We start from the raw sequence: 13,036 nt of genomic DNA, 5'->3' as shown, positions 1-13,036 counted from the left end.
TACTTGGGACCCTCAGTGGTGGTGATGGTGGTGGTGATGATGGTGGTGGTGGTGGTGGTAGATTCGTGCCCTTAGAGCCCTGTGCTAAGAACCAGTCATTCATCGGAGTTGGAGGATTGAGGCATGGTAGAGCAGTAACACATTGTTTTATTTGTTTGTTCGTTCGTTCGTTTGTTTGTATGTAGTGGCGGTAGTTGTGGTGGTGTGGCAGTAGTGATGTAAAAAAGTTATGTTATTAGTGAGGTTATCAAGTGTGTGTGTGTGTGTGTGTGTGTGTGTGTGTGTGTGTGTGTGTGTGTGTGTGTCGCATCAAAGCATCTTCCACCTTATCTATATTCCCACTACAGTCTCTCCAACGATTTTCTGCGACCACTACAAAAACCAGTGTGTTGTTTTCAGCATTGTCTTCCTCTACATGTTGGAAAAATCACCTCCCAGCCATACCCATGCTCTCAAGTTGTAATATTCTCCTGAAGTAAGATTATATTGCTAGGATGAAGGCGGCATGCTCAGCGTTGTGAATATCGTAGTTTACCATGAGTAGAATTAGTCTTCTCTGGTAACCTTAGATGTAGAAAACGGGTATTTCTGATTGAGGAGTGTCTTTAGTTTTCATTCTATTGTACTCTCCATTCCATGTTGTGAATATGTCTTTTACTTACATCGCTGCGGATTATTTGATTGATCAGTACCTTTACGCCGCAACAATGAGGTCGTAAGACGCCGCTCCCTTACATCGCGGAAAGAAAGGAAAGAAATGGAAATCCTCTTGGCCTCGCTTACCCCCTCGTCTCAGTGACGTGTTCAGATGGCGTTCTTCCCGGCATAGCCACGTATTTTCCGCCCTGTTATCAAGGGGTGAGAGGCGGTACTGCATCCTGATGTCGTGATGAGCTTTGTATGCCTCGAAGATTGGAATATTCTTAACAAACTCTCATGACGCAACCTGTAAAGTTATCAGCTCTGTACTCCTTGCGATGCAGCCTGCTCTCTTCCATTAGCCTCAAGACATCCTGTGCTCACCCATCACGTGACACCTCAGTGACTCTTGGGAAAAAAAAAAAAAAAAGTTATTACAGGAGGAGGATGAAGAGAGAGCGATAATGAAAGGTAACCTGCAGATTCTCGTAGCGCGTACTGGGAATACCTACCAAAAACAGACTCACTCTGTATCTCCTGATCTATGACCTTAATATTGCTTGATTACACAAAGCACTCACGCATAACACCAATCACTTGCTACATCACAGAATAAACTCATGTAAGCTGTATATTGAAAGTTAATAAATTGAAATGTTTATAAGATACTAAATAATGTATACAAAATGTCACACACCACCACACTGCAATTTTCCATTGTCTGCCAGGGACTCCTCCAGGCTGCCTTCTATAAGCTGTGAGGAATAAGTCGACCAGCTGCGTCATCACATTCTGATGTGAGCATTGTGTGTCCCTTACATCAAGTATCGAACCCCTTTAGTTCAGCGTGCTTGCTGCTTCGTTTTTTTTTTTTTTTTTCTACCTCAACTGGATCGAAATATGGATGCTTCTTGCTGCAACAGGGAGTTAGATATGGATATGTTTGTAATTTTTTTTTAACTTAAATAATAATAATAACGATAATGATAATAATGATAATAATAATAATAATAATAATAATAATAGTAATAATAATAATAATAATTTTATTATGATTATTATTGTTATCATTATTATTATTATTATTGTTATTATTATTATTATTATTATTATTATTATTATTATCATTATTATTATTATTATTATTATTATTATTATTATTATTATTATTATTATTATTATTATTATTATTATTATCATTATTATTATTATTCATTAAAGTTTTTTTTTTTTTCATTCAAGAAAGTGACAAGCATAAACAACATGTACTGTTAGTAAAACAGCGACTTGACTTACAGTATCATTAGTGAATAAAATTATACATGATGTCGAGTTCAAATGGTATGTATAATAACAACCTCAAAAATAAAGATAACCGCACAAAATAAATCATACATAAAAAAATATGAACTCATTGTGAAGTATAATGGTGTATCAGCGATCAGGTAAATGTTTCGTTGAATTTGGCAACAACACATAGGACAATATGTTTCTTGTAGCGGGACGTTCGACAGCGGACGGTTTGTAAAAGGTTTCCGTCCCTTCTCGTATTCCTGCCATGAACTTGGTGCATGTACGAAAGAGTAGCGCCCTATGCTTTGTAGATTTCGTTAGACTGATTCCAAACGTTAGAATGAGTTTGGTGCACCTTTCAAACAGTGTTTCGGCGGCGGTATAATGATCGTACTGCTGACTCAGGATTATTCTGAATGCACGTTTCTGTATACGTTCCAGGGCAGTGTGCTGCGCCTCTGTCAGGCATGGATGCCACACCGATGCTGCGTATTCTAGCGATGTGCGTAGAGCTTCCATATCAACAATAAAGCGTGTACATTATTTGGACTTTAAATCCAAATTGCTTTGCACGATACAGTATAAAATAAAAACACCTTTAGCGCTACTAATGATGTAGCTTGCATGGTCGTTCTATTTGAAAGAATGACGACTGTATCTATGCATTCCCATGTTTGTTTATATATTTAATGATTAATTAATTCATTTCTCTGTTTGGTAAGAGAGAGAGGGAGAGAAACTGGCAAAATTCACACCTGAGCGTTACTCTTCAAGAAAAGTGAAGAGAGTTAGGATATTCAGAACAACCGGCAAGTAGGTAGACAGGCGTGTACGCAGACATGCAGGTAGGCAGTGGGTACGTAAGACAGTTAAAAGAGTGCACCTGTGCTCTGATGAGGCGAAAAGATCTACCTCTTCTCTTTGTAGGTGTGGCACTGCTGCCTTGTTTGTATTTCCATCAGCAGCCTGCCTTCCACCCCAAAACACTTTCAGCAGCTCGCCGTGACCTCACCAATCATGGTTAGTTTTGGGGAGGAGATTAGTAAAATTCTGAATGAGCATTTTTTAACTGTGTTCACCCAGGAAAACATGCAGGATATGCATGTTTAGAGCAGATGAGAATGAGAAGCTGACATATTTCCATAACTAAGGAGATAGTGGAACAGGAGATAGATAGGCTAAAAAAAATTCAAGACACCAGGACCAGATGAAATATATCCCAGAGTACTTAAGGAATGCAAAGAGGTTATTAGTGTGCCATTAGTTTCTGTCTTTAGGAAAACACAAGTCAGGTGAGGCACCAGTAATGTGGAGGCAGGCTAATGTAGCCTAACCCATCTTTAAGAAAGGAGATAAAACTTTAGCGTCTAACTATAGACCTGTCAGCTTAACTTCAGTTGTGGGTAAAATATCGGAGGCAATAATAGCGAGGAACATTAGTGAACATTTTTGACAAACATAACTTGATAATTCAGTCACAGCATGTCTTGCCTGACAAACTTGTTAAGTTTTTACAGTAAAGTGTACGAGGCAGTAAATAATGATGATGTTATGTCATCTTATATCTGTACTTTAGTAAAGCATTTGACAAGGTACCGCATCAAAGGCTCCTGAGAAAGGTTAGGGCACACGGGATAGATGGGAAGGTGTTAGGTTGGATAAGGTCATGGCTAAGCGACAGGCGACAGAGAGTTGTAATAAACAATTCTAAATCCGAGTGGGGTCATGTAACTAGTGGGGTGCCACGGGGATCAGTATTAGGGCCATTGTTGTTTTTAATATATATCAATGACTTGGATAGTGGAATTAGTAGTGATGTTAGTAAATTTGCGGATGACACAATGATAGATTAATTAGGTCAGAATCGGATGCCATCCCCTTGCAGGCAGATTTAGATAGGATGAATGAATGAACGGACAGATGGCAAATGCAGTTTAATATCAACAAATGCAAAGTACTTAGCGTAGGTAGAAGAAACCCACACAGTAGGTACACATTAAACAAAGAAACTCTGGTAGGTACAGGGTACGAAAAAGATTTAGGAGTTATAGTTAGCTCTGAACTCCATCTAGGAAAACAATGCATAGAGGCCAGAAACAGGGCAAATAGGGTATTAGGATTCATTTTTAGGAGTGTTAAAAGTAGAAGGCCCGAAGTAATATTAAAGTTATACTTGGCGCTGGTCAGATTTCATCTAAATTACGCTGTGCAGTTCTGGTCCCCACATTACAGGAAGGATATAGGTCTGTTAGAATCAGTACAAAGGAGAATGACTAAAAGGATACAAGGGATGAGGAGTATTCCTTACGAGGCGAGACTGAAGCTGTTAAATTTACATTCTTTGGAGAGACGTAGGTTAAGAGGGGACCTGATAGAAGTCTTTAAGTGGTATAAAGGTTATAACAAGGGGGATGTTAGCAAAATTCTTAGGACCAGCAACCAGAGTAGAACAAGAAATAACAGGTTCAAACTTGAAAAAATTTAGGTTTAGGAAAGAGACAGGAAGAAACTGGTTCTCGAATAAAGTGGTAGATGAGTGGAACGGACTCAGTAATCATGTTGTTAGTGCTAGGACATTAGGGAGCTTTAAGAGAAGATTAGACAAGTTTATGGATGGGGATGATAGATGGAAATAGGTAGGTATATTTCATACAGGGACTGACACGTGTAAGCCTGGTCGCTTCTTGCAGCTTCCTTTATTTCTTATGTTCTTATGTTCTTATGTAAGCACCACAGAGAGACATGATCATTAAGTTGGTAGGTAACAAGTGATAAGCGGGAACAATGAGCGTAAAGAGAAGGCAGACCACAGCACGTGGATGCCCTGCCACTCGTGCTGCACGCTGGTGAGTTATAGTCGCACCATTCTGCACATGTTTGGTGAAGGCAGCAGAACGCGGCACACCTGCTGCTGCTGCTGCTGCTGCTGCTGCTGCTGGGAAATTTCATATTCCCTGGAGGGTCAAGAGAGCGTGGGAAGGTGGCTGAGCGGTGCTAAAAAATGTCTGGCTATCTTGCCAGCTGATTTGCTTGTTCTTTCTCATGTTACATTCACACGCGATAGGAATCATCCTAGTTCCTAGAAACATTATGTTGTTTTATTTTGGTAAACATTTCAAACAGTTCAAGCACCTGAAGCTTTACTACAGTTTTTTTTTTTTTTAACATAGCAAATATAAGAGTCTGAACAAAAAATGTGATGGTGACAAGTAAGGATAAAGGTAAGGACTGATTGACAGACCTCAACAGGGGTCATCGCTATCACCGGTCTCTCTTCATGTCAGTGACTCCTGTAGGGAGGGATACTGTTAGGTACAGTGAGCAAATAGTGGATGGGGATGGAGGTGTGTTAGGCTAGCGGTGTGAGGAAGTGGAGTAAGCCTCGGAGAGTTCCCGGTCTGATAACGCTCACCGTGAAGGTAAACAGGCTGGTTTTCTGATGAGTCAGATCATAAAAAGAACCGTTCATTGCTGGTAAGGATGATTTCATCACGTCCCAGAGCACCAGTCACATCGCTGGTTAAAGAGGACAACACCTGAACATCTCACACGTCTCACGCCTCAAGACTCGACACACAAATTCAGTTCCAGGCGAGCATTACTGTGATGAAGACGTGAGACCCTGTATTGACTAGAGCGTGGTACTGAGCCTTGTTGTTAAAAGTGGAGAGATTATTTTTACAATAAAAGAAAAGAAACGACGACAAATTTGGTCACCCTTACCAACTATGTAATTCGGTGTGTGTGTGTGTGTGTGTGTGTGTGTGTGTGTGTGTGTGTGTGTGCAAAGATAAAAGAGTTACGTGCGCTTTACATTTCACTGTTTGCTCAGCTTGTCTCATTATTGTTTATGGCTGAGCTCGTCACGGGAATGCCGCCATTACACAGCAGTTGCTACGAAGCGCACAGCCTACGACCTTTGATATTAGCTGGCAAATATTAAACACAAGCAACTGTGTGACTTTCTAAATATGAATAGTTTCTATCATTTTTCCTCCTCTTTGATTATTTTTTTTTTTCTTCTTTTAGGAGAATAAGTATTTTTTGTTTTGCTTTTTTTTGTTTTATAAACGTTATTTATGATTTCATGAGTACTCTATGCAGCTTCCTAATGTTGCAAAGAGGAGACGCTGAAGTGACGTGTTTGTGGCACCGAACCCGCCAATGCAGCAGGACTGCCTGTTGTTGTCGTTGTAGAGTCGCTAACAATGGAACAAACCCTCAGGCGACATGACGAGACGAGTGTCGAAGTGCGTGTTGAAGCTTCGAGCGGCGCCAGTCCCACCTGAAAAAGATCAACACACATTTCTCTCTCTCTCTCTCTCTCTCTCTCTCTCTCCAAGCAACATTATCACTAAAAAGTTACTAATCACTGTTATCATCTTCGAGCTATTGTCAGGAAAAGACGAACCTGCTGCGGTGACCACACAGGGATTCTTTTTATTACTGTTCTCACCATTATTCACTGTATGAGAAGTGTTATTTTTTGTAATCACGCTGTGCCACTTACTGTGTGTGTTTGTTGCTCAGACCTTAGTAACTCACGGCTCGCTTGTACATAATATACAAAGTCAGCCTTCCTTCCTTCCTTTAGAGCAAGGGTTCTTAACCTTTTGATGGTTCCATACCCCCAATGGATTGTCGAATATGGTCCCATACCCCCTTCACTTGACTGTTCAAATAATTATCACCAATCCTATTATTTGCCAATATGTCTTCCAGATACGAGTATTTCAATCACTTGAATTTACTGTACTTTAGATACGGATTACTAGGAAAAAACATAACCATTGATAATTTTATTATTTTTTACTGAAAGCAAAATTAATAAAGTTATAGTTCCGTTTTATTTGTAAAAAAGAACAGAAACTACCAGTACCCAGAAATCGAGTCCCAGACCCCTGGCCTTTGGTTCCCATACCCCCAAGGGGTATGGATACCCCCGGTTAAGAACCCCTGCTTTAGAGCCTTGATTTCATGCCACTTGTATAAGCGTAGCGCGGCAGAGGCGCCTGGTACGAGGTCAGCAGCTTCTCTATACTACATTGTCTGCTCTATGATGGCAGCGTGGTTGTAGGAATATAAAATCTGTAAATAACTCCTGTATATTAAGAAGTGTTGTGAAGCTCAGACTGAGTGGAAGGGAAATGCATTTTGATTGGTTGGCAGGTCGCAGAGAAATGTCAGCGAGATTTGAGTTCTGTTTTCTTAAATATATTAGATCTGTATACAAGTTGTCAAAATATGAAGTCTGTGTGAGAGTCGGCACTGTCTCTCCTGGGAAAGTGATGAGAGAGTCTGCCAGACGGTCGTCAGGACGCTCTTAGCTCCTGTGTGTCCCTTCTAGTATGTGTTAGGTATATATATATATATATATATATATATATATATATATATATATATATATATATATATATATATATATATATATATATATATATATATATATATATGTGTGTGTGTGTGTGTAAGAAATAAGGGTGGTGAACACCCTATGACATTAAAGGATCTAGGAAATGTTTCTCTAAAACTCACCTGGCCACCTTTGCACGACAGGCAATGCCGTGAACAGAACATTCCGCTGTGAGCTTGCATAACTCAGAAAATGAAGAGTGATGATGACGCGAGTCTCAGCATTAAGATTCTCCATATCACGATTATCACCACTAGCCTGGCAGTTGGGAAAGCACCAGATATGTAGAGGGCGGTAATGGTGATAAGGCTGTTTGCCATGCCACTGCCTGGTTGTGTCCCGCTGGATCATTAAGTGTCTGATGTTGAAGATAGAAAAGATTTTTGTCCCGTCATGAGCACAATGCGTATCTGTCTTCATTCAGCAAGTCAAGCTGCTTGGCGACATAACCTGACTGTTGTTGTGGTGAATTTATTTTAAATGAATACATGAATATTCAGAAAGCTATGACTTCAGAATACGAGCATGTATATAATGCTACATTTGTGTGTGTGTGTGTGTGTGTGTGTGTGTGTGTGTGTGTGTGTGTGTGTGTGTGACAGACAGACAGACAGACCGACGAACAGATAGACTGAAAGTATACGTAACCAGTAGATGACGCACAGGATGAGAACGCGGTGTAATCAGCCTCTCCGCTGTGCTAGTGAATAGAGCTGGGCAGGGCTGGGAGTTGGGGCAGGAGTGTGGCCCCGCCCGTGATGGCCTTATCACTTAGAGGAGCTTGGTGACAGTCTACCATCATTCATGTGATAAAGGTGAACTCACCCTTTCATCCTTAATATTACGTAATAGTATACGTAATAGTAAAGACAGTGTGTGTGTGTGTGTGTGTGTGTGTGTGTGTGTGTGTGTGTGTGTGTGTGTGTGTGTGTGTGTGTGTGTGTGTGTGTGTGTGTATCCTGGCACCTGGTCTTATCTTCCCAGCCTGAGCGACGCGTTGCTCCCATCACAGTGACACCACACAACTCGCCAGTGGGGCAGCACCACACCATTCACTGCAGGGTTTTGGACCTGTTAAGGCAAATTTGATTACTGTAAACACCATAAAACCACCTCAACACGCAGGGGGCTTCCGGCGTTGTCTATTGCCGGACTTGGGGCACTCACTAGGCAGGCGGACATAAGTGGATACGGACGCCACTCGTGCTCGTCTTTCCACCTCGCGACGCTTGGACGAAGTTGCAACGCGATTTATTCCCCGTTGCATGAAAGTATCGCTATTGGCTGCAGCACAAGACATCCCAGGCTCGTCCATCCCCTTTCTGCTTCCCACTACGCGGCTTTGTGACAACGAGACTTAAGAAATGAGCCCTCTCAATTCCGAGACGCCCACACTGCCATCTGGTGCAGGTGAGGTTTATGTGAAGTTTTTGGTATATTATATGTATGTACTAACCAGCAGCACATATTTTTGGGGAAGTGCTGAGATATATGATGTGTTCAATGGTATATTCCATTTGTAGCTGGATAATTTTGCTTTATTGCCTTTTAGGTTTAATAGGATACACAAACAGGTGGTCAGCTGACATAAGAAATTTCATCATTGTGTATTTTATTACATTCCGGTGGATCAGGAAACGACGGGCAGCCCCACGCCAAGCAAGACGCAATGGAAGTCAAGGCACGGCAGCAGGACGTCAACGGGACAGCCTCTCACTCTCTCTGGGTGGACGTGAATGCTCACCAAGAGGTAAAGCGCGTGGTGGTGCTGGGCAGCGGGGACTTCGGGCTGGCGCTGACCGGCAGGCTGGTGCAGGCCAACTACCAGGTGGTGGTGGGCAGCAGGAACCCGCAGAAGACCAGGTGTGTATGAGGTGAGAGTTTAGTAACTGACCATAACTAAAGTCCATACTAAAAAAATAAATAAATAAAAAATAAATAAACATTAGAGCCTTTGTAGTAAAAAGAGACATTCCATTCTAAGTAACCCATTTCGTCCGCTTCCTTCTCTCCCACAGACCCCGGGCATCGGGCATCGGGGCGACAGTGATGCAGCACGAGGAGGCGCTGCAGCAGGGCGAGGTGGTGGTGATGGCCGTGCCCTTCACCCATGTGGCCTCCCTGCCCTTGCAGCAACTGGCCGGCAAAATTGTCATTGACGTGAGCAACAGGTGAGGCGACGCACACACAGACACACACAGATACACGTAGAGATAATGGCGATAGCATCCTTATCATTCTATTTGAAGATATAGTGGAAGACGTATACTTACTTGGGGAACTACACATTGCTTTCTGGTGTCACAGAAAATATATAAACAAAGGATTAACGTAGATGCAACATCACAGGACTAATATACCCTTGGATCATCAGCCAGGTGAATGAGGTGGTAGCGCCAGAGAGATTAAAGTGGATTAGACTGGAAATTAATTAATATCCCCTGCCCTTATGAAATCATGGACACACACACACACACACACACACACACACACACACACACACACACACACACACACACACACGCTCGATGTTTTCCAGGACCCCCGCCACATCCAGTTCTCTGGGGTCGTTGAGTCAGGCGGAGGAGCTGCAGGCGCTGGTCCCCGCCGCCAGGGTGGTGAAGGCCTTCAACGTGCTGTCCGCCTACGCCCTCACCCGCGGCAATATGGGCAGCAAGGAGGTGAGAGAGCGAGAGAGAGAGAGAGAGAGAGAGAGAGAGAGAGAGAGAGAGAGAGAGAGAGAGAGAGAGAGAGAGAGAGAGAGAGACAAAGCTATGATGAAATACAAGTAAAAAATATCATTAATGTGATTAGAATCGAGGAATGAAAAACTGTTTCTCGTTCTTGATAAGGTGTGTCAGACTTAGAGGGATTTACATTTGACATACACACACACACACACACACACACACACACACACACACACACACACACACACACACACACACACACACACACACACACACACACACACACACACACACACACACACACACACACACACACATACACACACACACACACTTTCAGGGATGCACTACAGCCAGACTGGATAATGGTGGTAGGAATGTGATGCCTTTCTATATTCACTCAACAACTACAAGTGACAATAAAAGAGTGCATTTCAAAATTGCACACTAAATGATACAAGAAAACAAGAAACAATTCAACATTTCTATTCAAGGAATTTCTTTAGACGGTGACAAAATCACGATGATAACATTAACTACTACACTTGAAATAACATAAGAAACACATAACACAACACATTAAACACTGCACATTGAGTGGTACAAGAAACACACAAACATTACACATTAAACAGTCAACACTACACATGAACACACAAACATTACACATCAAACACGACACATTACAATACTCTTAAGTCTAAACTTTTTATGATTTTTTTATTTTGTTCATTTTTTATTTTATTTTATTTTGTATAATTCTTAAATCTAATCTTTTTTTATTTTCTTATTTATTTTTTTCTTTTTTACATTTTTATTCTTAAATCTAAACTTTTTGTAAGTTTTTTTTATTTATTTTTTTTATATTTTCCGTTTATTTTATAATTCTTAAATCTAAACTTTTTTACTTTTATCTTTTTTAATTTTAATTTTCCTTTTTTACAACTCTGAAATCTAAACTTTTATATATATATATATATATATATATATATATATATATATATATATATATATATATATATATATATATATATATATATATATATATATATATATATATATATATATATATATATATATAAGTGAGGTGAGGTGTAGCTGGTGTAGGATGTCACTGATATTTAAGCGGTCGAAGTCCGCAGAGATGCCCAGCTTGGAGGCAGGATACCTCGCCCTCAGCGCATCACCAATGTCAATGATGTGATCAGTGAGCAACTGTGCTGTGGCGGTGTGGTGTGGTGTGTGTGTGTGTGTGTGTGTGTGTGTGTGTGTGTGTGTGTGTGTGTGTGTAGCATTATTCCTCCGATCCCTAATTCACTTATAACATCTCAACTCGTTCTTCTCCCCGCCGACGCCTTCTGCAGGTCCCTGTGTGCAGCGATGACGAGGCTGCGCGGCGTCGGGTCTGTGAGATAGCCCGCGACCTTCGCTTCACGCCCCTGGACATGGGCCGCCTTTCCAACGCCCAGGAGGTGGAGGCCATCCCACTCAGCTTCTTTACCGAGTGGCGCGGTGGATTCTTTACCTCCCTTGCTGTCTTCGTGTTTTATTTCCTCCTCCTCCTCTTTGAGTGAGTGGGATAGGAGGAGTAGTGGTATAAGTAGGTGTAGTAGTAGAAGTAGTAGTAGTAGTAGTAGTAGTAGTAATAGTAGTAGCAGTAGTAGTAGTAGTGGTGGTAGTAGTAGTAGTAGTAGTAGTAGTAGTAGTAGTAGTAGTAGTAGTAGTAGTAGTAGTAGTAGCTGTTGTTGTTGTTTCGCTGCCGCCGGGATGCAAAACGAAGGTAATGCTGATGAGAACTGGTTAAAGTCCTCCTGGTTTATTTTTATGTGCAACAACTACAGGAGCTTGCAGTGCCTTGCATTTATCGGATTAAGCAGATCATACTCCCCAGTGGCAAACAGCCCTCCATTACTGCCCTGGGCCCCTTTCCTTCTCGCCGCCCAGCACATAATTCTTTTACTACATGACAGCAGGACATTTTTTGTTCGTACAACCTGGCTGTTTCGGCGCCAGTCGCTCATTGAAGTAACTCACCACTAACCCCCTGCCCGCTGTGTCAGGTGGCAGCTGTGTAGCCACCTGCAGCACCCCAGCAACGACTGGTCCTCCCTCAACCGCCTCGTCTCCAGTAACGTGTCCATTGCCTGTGCCGACACCGCCCTCACCCTGCTTGCCCTCTGCTACCTGCCAGGTGAGACTGCGACTGCTAATATATGGCAACTGGCTGTCTTTTTTTTTCTTCTCTTTTTTCTTCATTCCTTCTTTTTCTTCTTTTTTTCTTCTTCTTCTTCTTCTTCTTCTTTTTCTTCTTCTTCTTCCTGTTGGCTGTACCCAGTGTTTTCTTTTTTTTTTTTTTTTTTTTTTTTGCGCTTTTCTTTGGTTATGCGATATTTGTTTTTATCATTATTCCTGGTTTTCTTGTAATTACTGAGCAGTCTTCCAATCATGCGAAGAAAATACATCCTTCCCTCCCACCACCACCACCACCACCATCACCACCACCACCGCCATCACCACTCTCCCATCAGGTGTGCTCGCCGCCTACCTGCAGCTCTGGCGCGGCACCAAGTACTCACAGTTCCCTGGCTGGCTTGACCTCTGGCTGAAGAGCAGGAAGCATCTCGGCCTGCTCATGCTGCTCAACTCCCTGCTGCACGTGAGAGAGAGAGAGAGAGAGGGGGGGGGGGTTCTCTGTACCGCGAGTGGAAGGAAAAAGAAAAAATATGTATATGATATAATGTTAGACCGGATCAATGCCTAGTTACGTGATCCTGTTTTTAATTGTTTAATTATATGTTTTTATTCTTATCTATTCCTAGGTTATCTTGAAGCTTGCCGGTAGTCCTCTGTCTTGGAATGCAGACTGGCGGCGCAACGCCTTCGTGGCCTCGGGTGAGTGAGGGGTGTGAGTATGAGGTGGAGAGGGTAGAGAGGGAACAGTATGAGCGAGAAAGGAAAGCATAAAGAAAACAAGAAGGAACGGGTTTGTTGTAGAAGAGAT

The 13,036-nt window shown here is 42.0% G+C and overlaps 1 protein-coding gene across 3 annotated transcripts in view; it reads left to right on the top strand.

Moving 5' to 3' along the window:
- LOC135104179 (metalloreductase STEAP4-like) overlaps positions 1-13,036 on the top strand; it is a 166,930-nt gene that overhangs the window by 151,229 nt on the left and 2,665 nt on the right. For all 3 annotated transcript variants that reach the window (XM_064011278.1, XM_064011279.1, XM_064011280.1), the window contains exons 5-12: positions 8,330-8,755; positions 8,980-9,208; positions 9,364-9,516; positions 9,885-10,026; positions 11,400-11,605; positions 12,096-12,226; positions 12,564-12,691; positions 12,855-12,927. In XM_064011278.1, the coding sequence (XP_063867348.1) occupies positions 8,710-8,755; positions 8,980-9,208; positions 9,364-9,516; positions 9,885-10,026; positions 11,400-11,605; positions 12,096-12,226; positions 12,564-12,691; positions 12,855-12,927 (1,108 nt within the window). In that variant the 5' untranslated portion in view covers positions 8,330-8,709. The remainder of the gene's footprint in view (positions 1-8,329; positions 8,756-8,979; positions 9,209-9,363; positions 9,517-9,884; positions 10,027-11,399; positions 11,606-12,095; positions 12,227-12,563; positions 12,692-12,854; positions 12,928-13,036) is intronic.

Source organism: Scylla paramamosain, chromosome 10, assembly GCF_035594125.1.
Source record: "Scylla paramamosain isolate STU-SP2022 chromosome 10, ASM3559412v1, whole genome shotgun sequence".
Taxonomy (NCBI): domain Eukaryota; kingdom Metazoa; phylum Arthropoda; class Malacostraca; order Decapoda; family Portunidae; genus Scylla; species Scylla paramamosain.
This window is presented reverse-complemented; position numbering and strand designations above follow the sequence as displayed.